This window comes from Monopterus albus, unplaced genomic scaffold, assembly GCF_001952655.1.
Source record: "Monopterus albus unplaced genomic scaffold, M_albus_1.0 scaffold138.1, whole genome shotgun sequence".
Taxonomy (NCBI): domain Eukaryota; kingdom Metazoa; phylum Chordata; class Actinopteri; order Synbranchiformes; family Synbranchidae; genus Monopterus; species Monopterus albus.
In genome coordinates this window covers 872,941-894,691 of record NW_018128018.1, presented here as the reverse complement: position 1 = coordinate 894,691, position 21,751 = coordinate 872,941, and the positions used below count along the sequence as shown (strand labels likewise).

At 42.4% G+C, this 21,751-nt stretch overlaps 1 protein-coding gene across 1 annotated transcript in view; it reads right to left on the bottom strand.

Moving 5' to 3' along the window:
- Positions 1 to 6,102: 6,102 nt before the first annotated feature.
- The window catches only part of LOC109967906 (plexin-B3-like), a 22,632-nt gene continuing 6,983 nt past the window's right edge, over positions 6,103 to 21,751 (bottom strand). The window contains exons 9-25 of the mRNA XM_020613798.1: positions 17,440 to 17,591; positions 16,420 to 16,520; positions 15,540 to 15,757; positions 15,252 to 15,430; positions 14,870 to 14,936; positions 14,643 to 14,789; positions 14,467 to 14,547; positions 14,301 to 14,379; positions 14,117 to 14,220; positions 13,909 to 13,996; positions 12,104 to 12,270; positions 11,856 to 12,016; positions 11,637 to 11,784; positions 11,481 to 11,545; positions 8,235 to 8,310; positions 8,071 to 8,145; positions 6,103 to 6,767 (exon numbers count right to left, since the gene is read on the bottom strand). Coding sequence (XP_020469454.1) covers positions 6,663 to 6,767; positions 8,071 to 8,145; positions 8,235 to 8,310; positions 11,481 to 11,545; positions 11,637 to 11,784; positions 11,856 to 12,016; positions 12,104 to 12,270; positions 13,909 to 13,996; positions 14,117 to 14,220; positions 14,301 to 14,379; positions 14,467 to 14,547; positions 14,643 to 14,789; positions 14,870 to 14,936; positions 15,252 to 15,430; positions 15,540 to 15,757; positions 16,420 to 16,520; positions 17,440 to 17,591 — 2,013 coding nt within the window. The 3' untranslated portion in view covers positions 6,103 to 6,662. The remainder of the gene's footprint in view (positions 6,768 to 8,070; positions 8,146 to 8,234; positions 8,311 to 11,480; positions 11,546 to 11,636; positions 11,785 to 11,855; positions 12,017 to 12,103; positions 12,271 to 13,908; positions 13,997 to 14,116; positions 14,221 to 14,300; positions 14,380 to 14,466; positions 14,548 to 14,642; positions 14,790 to 14,869; positions 14,937 to 15,251; positions 15,431 to 15,539; positions 15,758 to 16,419; positions 16,521 to 17,439; positions 17,592 to 21,751) is intronic.

Genomic DNA, 21,751 nt, shown 5'->3' with positions numbered 1-21,751 from the left:
CATCTCTTTTCAAACCAATCATCATTCAGATACAGATTATGGACTAAAGTCAGTGCTGCAATCCATCAAAGTGCTCCCATGTCTTTTTTGTATTTTTGCTTATTTGCTTCTTACAATCAGATAACAGTAATAGTTAAGATAACATTTTGTTTAAAACCAAATATCATTCAGATAGTCTCATTCAAGAAAAGACCTGTTTCAGGTTTCAGTTTCAGTCTAACAGCATAAGGAGCAGCTGTCAGTCAAGACCAGGAAATTTCCTGTCCAGATCTGCAGATGAAAATGAAACAAAACAAAAGTGTTCTCAACTTGACTCCACACAGAAAACAACAAATTGTTGCCATGGAGACACAGCTGCCAGTCTCCAGGCTGAATGTAAACCTTGAACATCTGGACTCTCAAACTGAGTCGTGACATCACCAGGTAGACTCTGCTGCCTTAGAGACAGAGAAAGGTTGAAGTGAACAGGAAAATGGTCCCCTTAACACTAATAATGCTGAATAAAAGCAGCCTTTGTCTGTCTAATACTTATTGCTTTCTTTTACATCATCTCACGTTACGTTTGTGATATTTGGATTCTGCTTTTGTGACACTTCATGATTAAAATTAGAGATTAAAAAAATGTGTAAAAAGTACAATGTTAATTTGCTAAAGCAACAATGGTTATGTTAGCCAGAGGGTTGCAGCTACTGTAGAATCAGCTAGCTAACAACAGCATCATCATACTGTACAACGCCTGGGCACATCACAGCACCTGAATCCATTGTTTTCAGATGTGGGTATCATGTAATGTGACGCTATTGCCACATTCATGTCATGTCGGCGTCACTGTAATTACCACTTTCCCACTTGTAACAACGTTCATGTCAGTGTCTAGGTTGTAATTATGACATGGAAACTCTGAGTTTTCTAAAAGTGTCAATAAATCTGACTTGGCAGAGAAGTGCCTGAACACAAAACAAACATAGATGCTTCACATCAGCCAAAGATTCAGTGTTAAATTAAACCCACAATTAATGGCTATAGTCAGGAAATTAACTTTCACATGACCACCTCTGTAAGTACGTGTGTGGAGTTGTCAGACAACATGAATGCAACATAAATGTTACACCAAATATGTTTGCTATTTGTGGCTGTATGTAGTCAGATGTTAGCCCTCACTTTTACAATGACAACAATCATCACTGGTTATCTGGCTGTTTATTCAAGGTGAAAGAAGTGATCTTATTGTGTTGCTGACCCTTTGTAGTAAGACAATACACTAACCACAGGCAGCACACAAGTTAGCACACAAGTGTTTTGTAAAGTTTCAGATGTTATACCAGATACAACAAGCTAGTAAGAAGCACCTAGAAACATGTTAAACTATGAATTTCATGATACACAGGATGTTGCTACTTGTTATATTTACAACAAACAGCTGTTATGTTTGTAGCTGTCTTTATTTAAGGATATTACACATAACTCATAATGTCCTGTCAATGATATTCATAGTTTATACCTGCTAGCATAACAGTCCTACTAGATTATCCAAAGACCTTTAATAGTTGATACAACCAGTAAGTTACAAATTGCAGGTGCATTTCTTCATTCATTCTCGACCTCAGAAAGAGCAGATGCCAAAACCCAATCAAATAAGTGGACCTAGGGTTATGCTATGCTAGAGGTTTGTAGCATATGCATGTAATTCAGGCTGTTTGAAATTAATCTGGAGTGCTTGTACATGATGCTGCAGAGTTTGTGTTCCATTGTAACCCCCCGTTTAAATAAAAATGAAACATTCAAGTATTAAAAAGCCCATGGCGCTTTTCCTTGTCTTCTGATATATCTACAATGTTACAATGTTGAATTATCATCTTCGATGTGACCTAAAGCTCAAAAAATGAGGTGAACCTATGTTCTAGTATGCCTATGCAGAAGCAACTCGATTTATAGACGTCTCGTGAACTCTGACCGGTGAGACCTCTTTTCCCAGATATGTAAACTCTATAATAGTTATAATATAATAATAGTTCACAGATTTCTTTGAATCATCATAATCTCCAGGCCATTGTGCATTCATGTGAGCTTGCCTGACATCCACAGTGCCATTGTAAAAGTGGAATTTTTCGACTGCGCCCGGTTTTGTAGATATATTTTCCCTCCTGCTGCTGCACCGTGACTAGAGGATGTGGAGAAAAATACAGGGCCCGAGTTTACTGCATGTCCAGGGACTCTGTGTTTTACCTGACCAGGTCTAACCTACAAGCACCTGGCCAGTGAAGCCCTCGCAGCAGTGAATGATCAGCTCATCAACACCGGATTCCCCCAGAGCACAGTACCTGTTTGTACTTGAGGCCAGTGTGTCTGCCGCATGTGATGTGTTGCTGGTTAACAAGTGGATTAACGACTCATGATGTGTTAATTCCTTGTTTCTGTAATGTTAAACAATAGTTGTAAGGCTGGAGAAGTTACTCTGTCTGCATTATGCCAGTTAAAATATGGGGTTTCTCAGTTACGTGCTTTGTTTAGAGTGTTACACATCTCTTTTCATCGGTACATATACCGTTGTTTGCCTATCTGTGGAGGAGACATTCAAATTAATTAATGCTGTTGCGGTTCATTGTGCTGTCCACTTACATATTCTGACATATTCAAACATGTCAGGTAGGATTTGAGGTATTGTCACTGGCGAAAACGCAGTTTATTTGTCAATTATTTTTGTTTATGCATTGTCATAGCTTTCTGAGTGGCAACAGGAGTTGGGCACATTCACAAATTATCCTCTGATTTTCAGGAGGAGGCTCTCCTTGTGAAATCGGGTTTTATTGTTCTGAAATAATTACGCATGATTTGGAGTTATGATGGGTGCAAAACTAATCTAGAGGTACCCAAGATTAAACATTAAATGGCTGGAAATGAGCAGGCCATGGGCATTTTAAAAAAATTTAAATATTCCCATGGTGCACTGGGACAGATTATCAATAAGGCTACTGTCAAGGGAGACAGACAGTGTCACCTAGCTGCAAGAGTGAAGGCACAGCCGAGATAAATAGGTATAAATAGAGCTTACAGTCTGTACATACAATAAGTTAGTGACTCGCTAACACACACGGGCGAGCACACGCACACACACACACACAAACACAGATTTTTATCATTCAGCTCTTTGTTCATTCACTAGGTTTGAATTTATTGTTTCAGTTTAACTTTATTTTCAGTATGATTCTAGTTTCTAGTAGGTTTTTAAATTTTTTTATTCAGGGATAGGGTTAAATTAAAGGGTTAAACTCAATTAAATAACTTAATGTTCAGATTCTTTCATCTGCCGATAAAGAAGCTAACTAGCATATTAGCTCAAACCATTAGTCTGCAAACAACCTGTTGATCAAGCTGTCAGGCAGCTCTCAAGCTAAAAAAGAACAACCATCTATATCTTGTGTTCAGCATGTATTTCTCAACTTAAAATGTATAAAGGCTCAATCTCATATGCATTTAAAAAATTTTTCACGGGGTGTGAAGCAAACCCAAGCTTACTAGCTGTGTGTCACCATCCAGTCTTAATGAAGACTTTCGTCAGAGTATAAACTGCTCCCCAAAAGATATAACAGATCTGGAATCAGTCACTACACAGGAGTCTGAAAAATAGGTCTTTTGGGTTCTTGTGTGAACTTCTTGTTCTGCTAGCAAGATATTTTATTGAGCTAATGCGACTAGCATGTAAGTGGTTAACTCAAATGCTACATGACCAAGCTTATAAAACCACAAATTTCAGGATGACTCACAAATTACCTTCCTGATCTGACCAGTACTTTGACTCAGTGGGTCGCTTCCTCCACTTCCTCTCTACAGTACAACAATCCCTCTGAGCTCAGAACAGCTTTTCTACTGGCTGGTGCAAATCAAAGTTTACAAATATGACCATGATCAAAAAGTCTTCTACACATTGACTAAACTGGTGAATCTGTTCCACAGCAACTGGATGAGACTGGCTCTGACTGGGATTATTGAACTTAAATGTACCTAAATCAAAATGTATTCTATGACTTACGCCTGGTTCACACTATGTGCTTTTTTGTCTGATTACACAATTACAGTCATAAATTCTTGGATGATATGACAGACTATCTGTTGGCACCCAACAGATTACAGCCTGATGTCATTCACAACTTGGAGGTGCCAGGACTGGGAGGAGAGTGTGTGTGATACTGGCTGCTTGTGTTTAGAAAAGCATTTAAAATGGGGGGTTAGGGTTGTCTGTGGGTTTATGGGTTGTACAAAGGGAGTGGCAGCTCGTGTTGTCTCTTCTTCATAGATAACCTGAAAAAGTAGTTAAAAATAAGTGGTTTAAGCCAGTAGTAAAACAAAAAACTAGCTATCTAGCCCTCGATAGGGTAGCTGCTTCAAAAGGCTAACTGGGAAAGTCACTATGCTAACGTTATCTGTAACACTGTGATATTTAATGAATATGGTTCAGTCCAATATGCCAAAAATGTTCTTAACATACAGTGTGAACCATCTGTGCTCCCGCTGGTCTTGTCAACCCACCATGTTGTAGACAAAAAAAATTCTGACATGCTAGACTTTGCATCAGGATGTAGTGAGGCACCCCAGACTCAGCATCGGTTGTTGCTTCCCATGACACACTATAGGAGATTAAACAATCAATTGTTGTGTTTGACACCATTGTCATGTCAGACGGCCTAGGTCCTTCGTATTTGGGTTGTTATTGGATTTAAATCGTTTAGTCTGAATTGGGCATTATATTACCGAAACCTGAGATCAACTTGTCCATAAAAAACAGAAATAAAAAAATGATCTGACCTGAGAACAACAGAATCCTGATCTCACTGGACCAAAAAGCAAGACAAAGAAAATGCACATAATCCTAAACATCCAGTAAAGTGCTGCAGAAAAGGGGATTCACTAGTAGTTCAAAGTTGGGGACCAGATCCTACAGTAAACTGACCATATAAAACTTAGACATGACAAAATTCATTTTCAACAAAAGTCATCAGATCCAAAGGAGACCCAAGCACTGTTGCACTTATCTAAGAATAATCAAAGGGAAGACCATCAGACTGAAGAAGAACAATTAGACCTGATCAGAAAGGGACATTCAGGCCTGTGGTGAAAGTGACTTAAATACGGTCAGACCTCATCTGAACAGGGCCTGAACAGTAGCCTCAATATCACAGCCATCTCCATAGCAACAGTACAACAGTATCCATAGCAAGAAGCATCACTGATACCTTTCTTCATCCTTCATCAAGCCACTGATCTCCTGTGTGCTGATTGGCTGATCAATTGAAATTCATCAGTGGTGGCTGAAACTAAACCTTAGGACCCTCAGTCAATCTGGACTCAACATGGAACTGAGGAAGACTGGGAACCAGTGTAGGTCAAGTCCAGAAATTGTCTAGGGGCACGTTCATCTGAAGGGCTCCAGGCAAAAAATGTGTCCATAATATACAGTAAGTGGAGCTTCAGTCTCTGTCATTAACAGCTGAAGAGAAACTAGAATCCGACTGAAACATGATTTTAAAATACTCCCTGACTCTATTATTGCATTCAGTAGAATTTCACTGCATGTTGGGATCTTTACAGCCAGTGCAGAGACGATGCTGGTTTCAGTAGTAAAGGCAAAAAAATATTGTTAACTATACCATTGATTAAAAAACATCCAGCATGTCTGAAATCAGCAGATCAATTCTCAATACATGTTATCAGTATAGAAAGTATTAAAATTGTGCTTTTTGATTCTTCAAAGACAACAGAATAACTGGGAACTCTGGGAAATGTAGTGCAAGGCAGCAAATATAATCTTCCCTGATCTGATTGGCTGGATTGTCTTTTTATACCACAGACTGGTGACAGGTTGGTCTAACGCTGGGCTAAGGTTTGGTTTAGGTTAGATTAAGTATGGATTTGGGTCAGTTTAAAGGATAAGGCTGGTCATTTTCTATATTAACATTATTTTCTACACTCCCCATACAGAGACTAACACCATCAATGAATTGCCTCTGCTTCAGTTAATGTCTGTCAGCTGTCAGTCCAGGATCAGCTTATTCATTTGTGCCACAGTTCTCTGTTGTTGTTCAAAGACGATTAAAATCTGTTGTTTATTTTGTGTTTTTAGGGGTTATGTTTTTAAGGTTTTTAGATGGTTATATTCATATGTTTTGTTGCTGCTGTGCCAACTGGAGGTCACTTTAAAATTTTGTTGGATGTGTTACAATGACAATAAAGGATTATCTTATCTAATCATTTTTGAACAACGGAGGTCTATGGCACAGATGAATAAACTCATCTAGGACTGACAGCTTCAGTCGATGCATGGAGACTGCTGAACATACTATTAATATAGAAAAGAACCAGCCTTTAAATTTAAGTTTAAATGTCATTTAAAATAAAAATGTATTAAAAAGTGAATGGATCTAAAGAACTGTGATCTCCTGAGTCTGACTATCAAAACCTCATATACCCACAACACACATACACACACACACACATGCACACAACAGGAAGACACTGTGCTGACAGGAGTCCAATGATTTCCAAAGTTTTAGTCTCAGAGCCACTTCAAAAGTTCCATCTTCATCTCCCTCCTCCTCTGTGGGGCTCCGATTGTCTTCAGGGGTCACAGGTCAAAGGTCACTGGATTCTGTGAGCGTTTGATGGGATTAGAGGTCAGTGACCTTGTTCTCCACCAGGGCAGCAACCTGCTGCAGCCGATAGGCCAACTGCATCTTCTGACCTGAACTGTCCTCCTCCAGAGACATAATGATCTGAGACAGAGAGAGACAGGCAGGTGCAGAGAGACAGGTACAAAACAACCCTCAGACTTGTTCCTATTTATTACTTAAAGTATACAGTATTTTACATATTTTATTGTTTGAGTAAAGCATTTATGAGTTAACTTCAACCCATCAAAACAAAAATCAGCCAGTTTAGTGACGGAATATTTATGAAAACATTTTTAAAGCCTGCCTCATCACATTCATAAGCATCAGAGCTTTCAAACCCTTTTATAACAGAAAAACAGTAAAGTGGCTGGAGATGCTGAAAAACATCTTTTTTCTAAAACTGTCTTTTTAAACTTATATCCGTGGTCATGTCAGATCACATGACTTCCGCAGAAATGTGGACAGGTGCTCCCTAAAACAATAAGTGATGAGAACAGAGACTTTGACTTGTATTTTGTATTTTGACTTGTGTGGAGAGGGTGCTGGCCTTTCACTTTCTGGGAGTCCACATTAAAGAGGATCTGACCTGGGGCGTGAATACCTTTGGACTGCTTAAAAAGGCCCAGCACAGACTGTACTTCCTATGGGTGCTCAGGAAGAACAACATCTCCCAGAGACTGTTAGTGTCCTTCTATCAGTGCTCCACTGAGAGCATCCTTACATACTGTATATGTGTATGGTACAGCAGCAGCACAGTGGCTCAGAGGAAAACACTTCAGAGGGTCATTAATACGGCCTAGGAGACCATCAGCTACCCTCTCCTCACTCTGGAAGAACTACACAGTTCCCGCTGCCTCAAAAAAGCCCAGAACAGCATTAAGGACACTTTACACCCAGGACATTCACTCTTTAAACTGCTGCTGTCAGGTAGATGGTTCAGAACAATCAAATCAAGGACCACTAAATTCAGGAATAGTTTCTACCCAAAAACAGTTACCTCACTGAATGCTGCTAAATTATAATATGCCTGTGTGTGAGGGGGGGCATGAGAGGGCTGTTGTTTATCTCATCTCTCATTTCATTTTCTATACCGCTTAGTCCCAAACGGGGCCACGGGGGTGCTGGAGCCAATCCCAGCTGGCATCAGGCAAAAGGCAGGGTACACCCTGGACAGGCCGCCGGTCCATTGCAGGGCCAACACGCAGACGAACAACTACACACACATTCACTCCTACGGGCAATTTAGAGGGCTGTTGTTTATTTCACAGTGAAATTTCGTTGTACGTGTTATAATGACAATAAAGGATTATCTTATCTTATTTCCTGTAGCAACACACTGTTTACTTCAGAGACAAAACCATAAAAGGAACAAAGACCTGGATGAGCTTCATGAAGTTAGTGTTACCTGATCATAATATTTGTTGATGTACTTGTAGAGCTCATGGAGAGCAACAAGACTGTTCATGCCTGAGGCAAAACTCTGTAAGAGGCAGAGAGAGAGTATTAAGTTAGTGCTAAGTTGGTTTCTTTGGTAGACGTATTCAGATAGTGACGTCTGCAGTTACTGACCCCGGACAGTTCAGTCAGAGTGGAGTTCATCTCCTGATAACAGCCTGAAGCAGCGCTGTGGATATCACTGTAGTACCTGTGCCAACATCACATGATTATAACAGGTCTACAGAAACAGTAATTCTGTCCTCAATTGCAGTTTTATTACCTCTCCCAAAGCGAGGGGTTATGTTTTTACCAGAGTTTGTTTGTTGTCAACAGCATAAATCAAAAAGTAATGAAAATATTTTGATTAAATGTGTTGGAGAGGTAGGGTACAGCCCACTGAATAACTGATTTTCATAATTTGGATACAAGAACATTTTGAAACATTCTTCAACATTTTGAATACTGGAAAGGTTGTTGACTGTATGTGAGCCCCCTTGTGGCCAAAGTGTGCCACTGCGCTGCTGAGCACTCTGAGCACATACAAAGAAAGCCCTGCCTCAGCAGTAGCTGCCCATTCACTGTCAGTGGAAACCAAGTGCTGTGACTCAGCCCACCCCGCTGTGTGAGATGGGGACTGGAGGAGCCCAGCAAGGCTATGGCCCACAGCTGGGGAGAGACCTGCTCTATGCAGCGACAGCCAGGCCAGAACCTGGTGGCAGAGATTTGGAGCCAAACTCAAAGCTTTTCTCAGTTTCATCTGTAGGACTGGTTTTACGCCACTTTATTAGGTTGTGACAGGTTTTCAGGTGACACAGTAACCACTTGGACTGAGAATATGAGGTCAGTCTCTCCAGGTAACGCCAAGTTAGAATTTGTTCTGACGTTTTCCGAGATGTGAGCGCTCGTTATCTGACCAAGCTAGCTCTGTTAGCAGGTGGCTACATGTGGTTCAGAGCCCAGCAGTCTGTCGGTGAGGACACCACTGTTCCAGCTGCACATTATAGCTGGGTTTCCACTGTCGGAGCCCAACGAGCAGTACATGCCATGCTTCCATTAACTGTCACCCAAAATAACGTCACAAGTTGATGCCGACCGTCCTGCTTTGCTTTTCCACTGTGTCGGTCTCTGTTTAGAGGAGGGAGGGGCTGCGCTCCTCTCTCACACAGAGCTGACCAGAGGACGTGAAGGATTAGTCTACAGTGCACCGATCAGCCAGTAACAGGCTGGATGGGCAGTTCATCAACAGCTGTTGATGAACACAGAAATGTGACATCTTCACCACTTTGCCCTCGGTCCGCTCACTGAAGTCCCTGTTTTAGCCCTAAACCAATGAGTGGATGTTTGTCATGTCTGTCCTTTTCCTTGAATAACTTTCCAACTAAATGATATCAGTGTCACTCCAGGTGCCAGCAGCAGGTCTTCATGGTCAAGCAGTCATAGTATGGGGCTCTCATTGTCACGGGAATATTGCTTTTATGGCATTATGGGGACACTGAGTTGCACTGCACTCTGAGTGACAACCTCAAGTCTCGAGTGACAACCTCTCTATGTTTGTGCTGCTACAGTAACGACAGACAGTGGGTTTCTGCGGTAACTGTGAAGCAAGGAGCACATCTAGATTTAGAGTCCATCATAGTACAGAAACCGCATTGGTGAAAGTCACCAATGATCTTCTCCTAGCCTCGGACAAAGGACTTGTCTCCATACTTGTCCTCTTAGATCTCAGTGCTGCTTTTGACACCATTGATCACAGCATCTTACTGCAGAGACTTGAACATGTTATTGGGATTAAAGGAACTGCACTAAGTTGGTTCAAAGCTTATTTATCAGAAAGATCTCAATTTGTTCATGTTAATGATGAATGTTCCACACAAACTGAAGTTAGTCACGACGTTCCACAGGACTCTGTGTTAGGTCCAATTCTCTACAATTTATACATGCTTCCTTTAGGCAATATTATCAGGAAGCACAACATAAATTTCCATTGCTATGCAGATGATACTCACATATTTATCTATGAAGCCAAATGAATCAGATCAGCTGGTCAAACTTCAAGCATGTCTTAAAGACATAAAGGCCTGGATGACCTGCAACTTCGTACTTCTAAACTCTGACAAAACTGAAGTTATTGTGCTTGGGCCTGAAAACCTTAGAAATCTGCTGTCTAATCATATAGTTACTTTAGATGACATAGCTCTTGCCTCCAGTACTACTGTGAGGAACCTGTGAGTCATCTTTGATCAGAATATGTCCTTTAAATCACACAAAATCCAAGTCTCTAGATCTGCCTTCTTTCACCTACGCAATATTGCAAAAATCAGGAGCATCCTGTCTCAAAGTGATGCTGAAAAACTGGTCCATGCATTTGTTACTTCCAGGCTGGACTACTGTAACTCTTTACTACCAGGATGTCCCAATAATTCCCTAAAAAGCCTCCAGTTAATCCAAAATGCTGCAGCCTTAATGACAAGGCTCCATCGTATCTTAAAGACCTCATAGAGCCTTATCATCCCAACAGAGCAATTATCTCTCAGAGTGCAGGTCTACTTGTGGTTCCTAGAGTCAACAGAAGTACAATGGGAGGAAGAGCCTTTAGCCATCAAGCTCCTCTCCTATGGAACCAGCTCCCAGTCTCAGAGGCAGATGTCCTCTCTACCTTTAAGAGTAGACTTCAGACTTTCCTTTTTTGATAAAGCTTATAGTTAAGGGTGGATCAGGTGACCCTGAGCCTTCCCTTATTTATGCTGCTATAGGCCTAGACTGCTGGGGGCCCCATGATGCTCTGAGTTTCTCTCCCCTCCCCTCTCCTCTCCTCTCCTCTCCTCTCTTTCCATGCTTCTATATGCCACCATTACAAATCACTAACTTTGTGTCTCCTCTCTCCTGTAGTGTGTCCTCTCTCTCTCCCCCTGTACCTTTCTGCAGGTTGCCCTGGCCCTGGAGCTCTACGTCTCTGATGAGCAGTCACAAACCACATCAACCTGATCAGTGTTTGATTGTTGTGTCTTGTTGCTTTTCTTCTTTTGTCTCTCCTCTATCCACTCACCCCAACCGGTCGAGGCAGAAGGCCGCCCACCAAGAGCCGGGGTCTGTCGGAGGTTTCTTCCGTTAAAGGGAGTTTTTCCTCCCCACTGTCACCAAGTGCTTGCTCAAGGGGGATTTGTTGGGTTTTCCCTATGTAATAATATTGATAACAGTAAGGTCTAGACATGACTTTGTAAAGTGTCCTGAGATGACTTTTGTTGTGATTTGGCGCTATACAAATAAAATTTGATTTGATTTGATTTGATTTGACATCTCAGGGAGAAGTGTGTCTTACAGTATGACAGTGTTCATCATGAGCTAAAAGGTGTCCACTCTGACTGGAAGCAGTCTCACCTCTCCACCAGCTGCTTGTACCGGGGAATCTCTCTAGCATACAGCAGCTTGTTCACAGGAGAGTCCTGATTGGACAGAAGTTATCATGAGGCCACAGTGTCAGTACATGTACTGTCAGATACCGTACAGTGTAACAGAGAGACAGACAGCTCATACCCGCCCAACTTTGTGCTCAGAGGTGGTGCAGGAGTCAATAAAGGTTTGAGCAATGACAGACAGGATGGCGTCAATGCTGTCGGTCACCTGAACATCCAAAACAAACTGAGGGTTCTTCAGGATGTTCACCCAGAACCTGAGAGGGAGACTGTAGACAGACACATAGGTCAGAGAGACAGACAGGTGACAGGATGTGTCAGGTAACCAGCCACATCTTACCTGTTGGTCTTCCAGATGTGAACAGTCTCAGGGTCATCAATGGCATGTTTCTCAGCCATGTCATCCAGGAAGTCGAAGAAGAATCTGACAGCTATTGGAGGAGGACGCTTTGTACTGAGAATCGCCACAAAGACGTCATCAACAAACTTCTGCAATGTCCCCTACAGAGGCAGGTAGAGAATCAGAAGGCAGACAGAGACAGATGGACAACCAGATGGAGGGAGAAAGATTTTAGTTCTCTGTATTACCTTCATGGACAGCAGTCTGGTCAGATAAATCTCAGGTATGGCCTTGGCCCTCTCTCGCTCTCTCATGCTGCTTTTTCTGTGCTTTGGGATTTCAGGATCTTCGCTGCTCTTCACTAAGTGCCACAGGCGCAGACCCTCCTCCTCCTCACCCTCCAGCATTGGTGTTTCTACAGCAGCAACACATTCACCATGATGATCATGTCAACCAATTAAAAAAAAGACAGACCGTCAATCCCTAAACAGTGCCGTAGGCCAACTGGGAAGTTAGCGTCACATCAGTTACTTTGACAAAAGTCAATGAGATTTTTCCATAGGCTTTTGGATTCCTGAAGTATAGGGGTACAAGTATATTGAGAACAGTAAGAATCCAGTTTGCCACAGCTATCCTAAAGGTTTCTGGGACTTTTTAGCTAACTATTTACACACTGATGTTTCAAATCTTTTGGAAGAAAGAGCACCCACCTCTGGTGTAAATTACTTAGAAGTTAGTCTTTGGAATACTGAAGTAAAGGGGTACAAAGTATAATAAGAACAGTGAGAATTCACAGTCTGCCACTGCTAAACAAAAAATATTAGGTATCTATTCATGCATGTTGTTACTTGTACTGTCTTGTAATTGTTGCTTTTAAGTAATATTTATTTTATTTGCATTCTAATGTTTTATGCATTTTAATGTTTTCTCTCTGTGTGCATTGTGGTAGGCACTTTGAATTGCATTTGTGTATGAAATGTGCTGTATAAATAAACTTGCTTTACTGCAGAAAATAAGCTCTGTGACAAAACAGTTTCTGACAGACATTTTGTTCAGCGACATAATCGTCACAGGTGAAAACCACTGTTATGATGTTTGAAGCCCAAAGACGACCACCAGAAGTAAAAAAAGCTACTGTGAGGCTATAATCAAACTGCACCACAGTCCCATGACTTCAGTGTCACCATCACAGTTTCCAACTTGTAATTTGATTTTGCAAACTTACCTCTTCTAAAAAATCCTTTCCTCTTAGTGTGACCTGATCTAGGTAGTGATCGTGGCTGTCAGTTAGAAAGATTTGCAATTGTTTAAAAAAAGTTTAAAACTGACGAGGCTGTAAAGGCAGGTTAGTGAGTAAACAAGTCCCTGTGATGACATGTAATATTCCAAACAGCCTCTGTAGTCTCTTTTAGCCACTAGTTAGCAACTATCTTTTATAAGACACGTAAAGCATTAAATAGCACCAGTGGGGTATTTACTGCTGTATTTTACTTCATAGAACAAAATGTGAATATGTAATGGCCTTGTGTTAATCACGGGCTTTATTTCATGTCTAAATAAAAACACACCAACTTTGGGGCGAGGAAACCTGAAGTACAAAATTGCTAACTCAGTTCTGGGTTTTAGGATGATGGCAGGTGTTAGTGCTAAGCAGTTCCCCTTGTGTTAGTTTTGGTGTCAGTATGTTCTAGCAGCTCCTTTGCATTAGGCCTGGGGTCTAGATGGTTACCTTTACATGTGTTCTGAGTTCTAGATAGATTCTAGATATTCTAAATATTCCAGAAGGTCTGGACAGTATCGACTTTTACATTGGCCGTTCAAAGTGGGATCATTATGCTAATTTTACCATCAATATAGCTGAACCTCTGTCTGTAGGTCTCAGTTCTACATGTACCATATGGTTCCATCTTGTGCTGATTCTGGGTTTCAGATATTCTATATATTTTAGATGCCTGTGTTTTCTACATTTGTTATGTTTCTGTTTGTGTCAACTTGGTTGTGGATGTTCTACATGTTTTGTGCTCTAGACTGTTTGGATGTGCTCTGCTCTTACTCTCTCCTGTCTGGAAAACTTGGTTAACTCCAACACCACCTGAACTCTGAGAACGAGGAATCAGAGCAACAGTCGCTCCATCTGGAACCTGAAGAACAAGAGAGGAAAGATGTTTAACTGAGGGGAAGAAGAACAGGAAAAAAAAGATGAGGACAATGTGAATAGTGGTGGAAGTAAAGACGCACAGTGACTGGTCAGTTGTTGATACCTTGTAATGTTGCAGCGTGTTGATTTGTTTCCAGCGACCCTGAACCACTGCTGTGACATCATCATCAGACAGGGTCAGGTGACCTGCCTGACCTGAACGCCACTCTATCATGAAATACAGAAACATGGGTCAGCATGAGCTGTCAATCAAAACACAGACAGTTGAGACAGGGGTATGTCTGTACCCAGATCCAAACTGTCGGCTGCTGGTCTTTGAGAAAATGGAGCTCCTCTGTAGACCTGATCCAGGATTTTATCCTTCACCTGCAGACAAGGAGACAGATTGGTGTAAGGGAGTCAGGTGAGAAGAAGACAGGTAGGTAATACTCAAACGGACAGACAGACAGGTACCTGTGTGACAGTGTCAATATCGAGCACTTTAACAGGACATGGCTGAACCTCGACTCCGTTCTTTACCAACACCATCAGAGTCTGAGAGACAGATAGGTAGAGAAAGTGTTTAGGTGTGTCTGGCTGAATCATATAGATGCAGACAGGTAATACAGTATGTGTGTCATCATGGTTACCATAGCATTGTAGTCAATATCCTCTCGCAGCAAGTGACTGTCATTCAGCGTTCGTTTGGCTTTTCCTGTCACTGCATCAACTGGCCCTTTATCCACCTGATACTTTATGGCTCTGTATAGCATGTAGAGAGGCTCCCCCGCCACCTCCTAACAGACAGAGAGACAGGTTAGGGTGAGATGAGCACTTAGAAACAGGTTGATATACAGAGAGAAAGACAGGTACTTACTTTGAGGAAAGAGTAAAGGCAGATTGACATCCAGTTGGTTAGCATCTTCTCTACAACTGTCTCCGTCCTGAAACACAGACAACAAAGAGTACAATGATCAGAGAGACAGGCTACAGATTTGTCCTGACTCTTCTCTTTGAGGGAGGAGGACTGCTGCCATAGACCTGGGGTGGGGGAAGGAACTCCTGGACCTGGCTGACACAGTGAATTTCTACTTTCTTCATGATTTTATAGCACAGTGAAACATAGACATGGAAGGTAAAAGATCTCAAAAGTGGTGGTCATCTCTGGAAAATGAGGAAGATTTAAACCTCACATGAATGGTTGTAAGAACTTGTCTGGATTTGACAGATTTTGCAGATGAAGGATTTGTTTTACATACCGGCGTAGCATGAGTTTGGGGTTCTTGGCAACATACTGCTGCACCAGGTCCTGCAGCAGACTCTTCATGACCTCGGTGAAATACTCCAGTTTATCATGCAGAGCCATGGTGAGTAAACTGGCAACATAACCTCGGTCTCTCTGAGAAAAACCCTGCTGGGCCTCCAGAGTGTGGATGAACTGAAACAAAGACCAAAATAAACATCACCTGCAGGTCCGGGTGTCCTCTGATCTGAGAATAGGCTACATTAGCATAACATGACCCTCCTGCCTCCTGACCATCACCCACTCTGGTGAGGAAGAGTCTGTTGTTGAGCAGGTTATTGAGCTGCTGGAGACCCTGCTCCACAGTCAGCCTCCTGGACTCTGGCAGGTCCAACTGGCGGCTCAGCGGTAACATCTGCTGGCCGGGAAAGAAGACTCTCTCTGCGTATGTCCTGTAGTCCAGCAGGGGGAGTCCTGGTCCTCCAACATCACTGCTCAGGTCCATCATCTCTGTCATCAGGTCTGCACTCAGAGGAAAAGAGGACGATGATGTTGGTCTGCACTTAAAGATTCTGGGTACATCCCAAGTCACTTATATATGCATCTGCCTTTCCTTCATTTTTTCCTTGTGTTTTAGTCCTGTTCATGTAAAATGTGAAGAAAAAACAAGGAAAACATCTGAAGTGTCCAGTTATCAAGTAATATCTGATAAGGGGTGTGTCAGTCCACAAATGACTACAATGCTCCTGTGTATAGCAGATATAAGAATCTTGGGTTGTCTTCAGTCCTTGACCAACCGGAACAACTTGCGGATCGAGCGAGGATCAAGGACTGAGGAACGACCATATAAGAGCTTGGGATGTGTGAAAGACTGCTCCTGATGGCCAGGCTAAGGTGTGTGAATGGTTGAAATTGTAAAGGGCTGTAAAGTGTTGTATAACTGCATCAATTTGCCAGCTTTTTTTGTTGATGATTTTTTTCTAAACTGGAAGTACAAAGAGACAGGATGTTGTTTATACTGTACAGAATGAACAGCCCTGTGAGACAAATTAGTGATTTTAGGCAGTATAAATGCTTTACAGTGAAATTCGAGAACACTTCCCACACTTTTGCCCGCATCATTTTGGACGAGACGATTCCATCTGTAGAGTTTGTTGCATGTTTGTCATAAAAGGTGAATGTACCAGTGAACTCTTTGCGACACTGATCTCCCACGTTGATCTCCAGTGTTTCCAGTTGCAGCAACACCTTCTTATAATCTCTGAGAGCCTGTTTACTCTTCCTCCTACACACAGAAACACAACAGAAGCTCAACACAGTGTTGGTGATTAATAGAGATTTACTGTATATAAATTTACAGTAAATATACAGACATAAATATATCAAATCTTAGCAAGCAGCAGCTTGTCTGTTAGTCACTGATTACAAACTGTGAAATATTTGTTAAAACAATATTCTAAAATCTAGTGGAGATCATGACGTAGAGTATTTCCATCTGAAGAGATGATGCAACCACAAAAACATGGGAGTGTAGGGTTTGAATGTTTCACTCAGAGCTAGAACACAAACATAGAGAAAATACAATGTCAGATAAGGAGGAATACAATGATTTTTACAAAACCTGGAACTAATTAAGAGAAAAAGAAAGTGTAAATTTCTGGTTTAGAAAAACAACCTTTTAAAGTACGATTAAAGGGCCCTAACTTAAATTCACACTAAACCCACTGTTTGAAAGTTAAGGATCTGTACAGTTACTTTACTCTACTTGTGTCAGTCTGGTTGTTCATTTCAAAAGCACATCTTTGTCTAGTGTTTGTATCCATCAGCACATAAAAACAGAAATCACTGTTGGTGACATGAAGACTTCTGTTTCAGTCTTCCTGACCAACACAGATGCTGGAAATCCAGCGATCACATCCAGAATTCAGAAAACTTTAATTGCATGTGTAACTGCTCTACTGAGTTGTAATGTGAAAGGAGTCGAGAGCAGCTGTGTGACAGGATGGTTAGCCATTACTCTCCCTGTGTGTACGTAACTGACACAGACTGAGGACAGACATCGAAACACAGGCGGTGTAGAGGCAGCTAACATAGGTGGACGATTGGTCATATTTGGAATTCGTGAAGGTGGTGAGGTCAAGGAATAAACTGATCAAATTAACTGAAACTTGAAGACAGGTGGTGGCAGGCAGACAGGTACCTACCTGTACATGAGGATGACAACCAGCACTGATAGGATGATGATAGCTGCTCCTGCCCCCAAGCCAATCTGGGCAGCCAATGGGACAGGAGATAGCAGAGAGTTACTGTCATACTGAACCAATCCCAGGTCCACCTGCAGGTTTCCCATGAACACCTGGGACACATGGAGGAGTCATTTTCAAAACAGACCTCTGAACTGGAGTGAGGAGACTCATGCTGGACCTAAAATCAAGGGCTACTTATTTACATTTGTTTGTTCCCAGAGCTTTGGACAATAACCCATGGCCCCTTCTGAGTCTTTATTAGTTTAACATGTCTAAACCTGGTCAAACATATTCTATGTTTATCTCTACGTAGGTGTATGTCAGATGTTTACAGGCTCGTTCAAGATGCACTGTGCCTGGTCAGTGGGCGAGAACAGGCGGCAGTGACAAAAATCCGCAGTCAAGATGGACAGCAGCCTTCAGCCTATACAGGAAGTCACAGAAACTGGCATCCTGTTAGATTTGATCCTAATTTAATAAACTGTCATCAAACCAAACAGTTCAGCTTCTCCTCAGGGTCCAAACAGCTGCTGGTTTAATGACGTCCCTCTGTACAACAGGGAGAGTGAGAACATGCCGCCCTGTGTTGGTCTCCATACTGTTACTCACACATCCATGCAAAAATCTGTCATCTGGGTCATAGTATACTGAAAAAACTTAGAAGGCATCTGGATGTAGTTTTAAGTAAAAAATGGCTTCATCGGTTCCGTTCAATTGGCGTTGAGCCGGGGATGTTTAGCACCATCGGTGGTGTTTCAGTCCTTTGATGCCCAATAATGTCCCTTAACGACTGAGTTGTTATAGCCCAGTATCGGTGAGAGTCGTTACCTGTCTTTGGATCCTCCCCTGTCGACCGACACCTATTGTCCTGGTGGGCATGTTTGGGCAGAGATCTCAAAACAGGATTGTAGATGGAAGACAAGTTGTGTCTTAGTCCACCACCCCTATTTAGTGAGGGGTGTTCTATTTTTACAAAAATCGCTTCCTTAACTCCTCTCTCAAACCAGCAATGTTCTCTGGAGAGGATCTGGACTTCACTGTCCTCAAAAGAATGTCCTTTGTCCTTCAGGTGGAGGTGGACTGCTGACTCTGGTCCACTGGAGTTGGCCCTCCTGTGTTGGGCCATGCGTTTGTAAAGTGTCTGTTTAGTTTCACCAATGTACAAGTCGTTACACTCCTGACTACACTTAATTGCATACACCACATCACTCTGTTTATGTCTGGGTGTTTTGTCTTTCGGGTAGACTAGTCTCTGCCGCATTATTGACTAAGGAGGTCCAGCTTCTTCTGAGAGACCATAATGCAGCCTACATTTCTGGCAACAAAGATCTGTACAGCACTGCCAGACATAATCTCAAGAGAGGCATAAGATCAGCTAAAGCTTCATACAAGGAGAAGACTGAGGATCACTTCAACTCCAGGATCTCGGCACGTATGTGGCAGGACATCCAGCACTTAACCAACTGTAGGGGCAGCAGAGATCCACTGACAGCAAACAGGGCCTCGCTGGTCGAGGAACTGAATTGCTTCTTTGCCTGATTTGAGAGAGGACTGGACAACATAACTTCATCCCAGTTGGACTCTGCTGACCACTCACCTACCCTCCAGACACAAATCCTGAGAACTGTTAATGCCAAGGAGGCGGCAGGTCCAGATGAGATCCCAGGCAGGGTACTCAGGGACTGCGCTCATCAGTTTGTAGAGGTTTTCACAGACGATTTTACCCCCTCCCTGGCACATACTACTGCGCCAGCCTGCCTGCCTGAAAACCACTATCATCATCCTGGTGCCCAGGCAGACCAACACCAGCTCCCCGAATGACTACAGATCAGTTGCACTCACACCCATCATAACCAAGTGCCTTGAAAGACTTGTCCTGTTTATGTCTGGGTGTTTTGTCCTTTGGGTGGACCAGTATCTGCCGCAAGGTGTTCCCTGGTTTAAAGTTAGCTGGGATATTGTGGTTGAGAAAGATCCTTTTTAACTTCTCTGATAAACCAGCTACATAAGGGATGACAGTCAAGAAGTCAAGAATCTTTATTGTCATTATGCATAGCACAATTAATTTTTTTCCGGCAGCTCTCGGCTTAAAAGACACATTATTTACATAACACAAAATTGCATAAGTCAATATAAAATAATGAACAAATAAAAAGGGATGTGTGTGTCTGCAGAGGTCCAGTGCTCTGTGTCTGTCCATAGGGGGGAGGTTGTGTGTGTGACTGGGGGTTAAGGGAGTGATTGATTACATAGCTCTGGGGAAGAAGCTGTGTCTCAGTCTGTTTGTTTTAGTCTTTATATTCCTGTACCCTTTCCTGGAGGGAAGAGGCACAAACAGACTGTTACCTGGGTGGGTGGGGTCTGCAGCAATCCGTCCGGCCCTCCTCTGGATCCGGTCAGTGTATAGTGAGTCCAGATCCAGGAGAGGACTCCCTACGATACCCTGAGCTGTTCTCACCACCCGGGTCAAATCCTTTCTGTCCTGTGCAGTGCAGCTCCTGTACCACACTGTCACACTGAGACAGAGGATGCTCTCTACTGTCACTCTGTAGAAGTTTGCAAGCAGCTGAGAAGAGAGACCAGCGCGTTTTGGTTTCCTGAGGAAGCAAAGCCTTTGCTGGGCTTTCTTCACCAGGTAGGATGTGTTCAGAGATCAGGTCAGGTCAGATGTGATGTGGATGCCCAGGAACTTGATGTTATCCACTTGCTCCACCACCTCCTTGTGTATGAGAAGAGGAGCATACATTGTCTTCCTGGACCTCCTATAATCCACAATGACTTCCTTAGTCTTGTTGGTGTTCAGGACAAGATTGTTATCTGAACACCACCTTGTCAGGTGCTGGATCTCCTCTCTGTAGTGAGTCTCATCATTGTCTGAGATGAGACCCACTACGGTGGTGTCGTCTGTGAACTTCACTACTGTGTTTGTGGGGTGAATGGCATCACAATCATGGGTAAACAGAGTGAAGAGAACTGGGCTGAGCACAGTTAACCATCCCCTCTTGTTTCTGGTTTCTCCCTGTTGGTGTTGGACCTTTTAGTTGCTTTGGTGAAGGCCCACTTGGGGTATCCACAAGCCTTAAGGGATGTGTAGTTTCTCCTTCTTGGCCCCTTCTGCAGTTGTGGACAGTTACTCACATACTTGTCTGAACGTATATCTGAGCCACGTTTCTCTTACGAAGCATCATCAGATCAGTTTGCTGCTGTATCTGAGCTGACCAGGCTCGTTTGATATGAAACTGCATCAATACATTCACAGCTGTCGTTGATCTGTCAGATATTTAGTCTGCGTCACCTCTGTACAGATCAGAACCATCACATCCCACTCACAAATGGTTTTTGTGTCTCTTAATCCTTCAGGAATTAAATCAGTTCATGTTGCAGAACAGGACTCTCACAGTCTGTGAGAGTCCTGTTCTGCAACATGCTGTTTAAATCTACTTTATAGCTTGATTAGTGTCTGGGTTGTGTTATCAGGGAGTCCCTTTTCAAATATATATTCTGCTGTATAGACTTAGCTCATTCAGACAACTCTGTATGCTCATGCTGACTTGTCTCCTTGCTGCAAGTAAAGAATACTGTTATAACCATTCCAGTGACTTCGTTGCTCTGTTTGGAAAGTCTTTTGACAGCCTCTAAATCATAAATCCTGTTAAGTCACAATTTTTACCAATATTCAGTACACCATCTCTCAACTAGTCATAAAATATCACACAGCACGAGTGAATCAGTTCAATTAATTCAAACTTCACACTGAAGCTCAACAAAGTCATTCACATTCTTCGAACAGTTCAGAACGTTTTAAATTCAACAAAGATATAGTGAGGAACAGAAGTATTTGAACACCCTGCCATTTTGCAAGTTCTCCCACTTAGAAATCATGGAGGGGTCTGAAATTCACATTGTAGGTGCATTCCTACTCTGAGAGACAGAATTAAAAAAAAAAAATCAGGAAATCACATTGTATGATTTTTAAAGAATTTATTTGTCTTGCACTGCTGAACATAAGTATTTGAACACCTGAAAAAATCAGTGTTAATATTTGGTACAGAAACCTTTGTTTGCAATTACAGAGGTCAAACGTTTCCTGTAGTTCTTGACCAGGTTTGCACACACTGCAACAGGGATTTTGGCCCACTCCTCCACACAGATCGCCTCTAGATTTGTCAGGTCTCGGGGCTGTCGCTGAACAACACAGAGTTTAAGCTCCCTCCAAAAATGTTTTGTTGGATTGAGGTCTGGAGACTGGCTAAGGCAACCCAGGAACCTT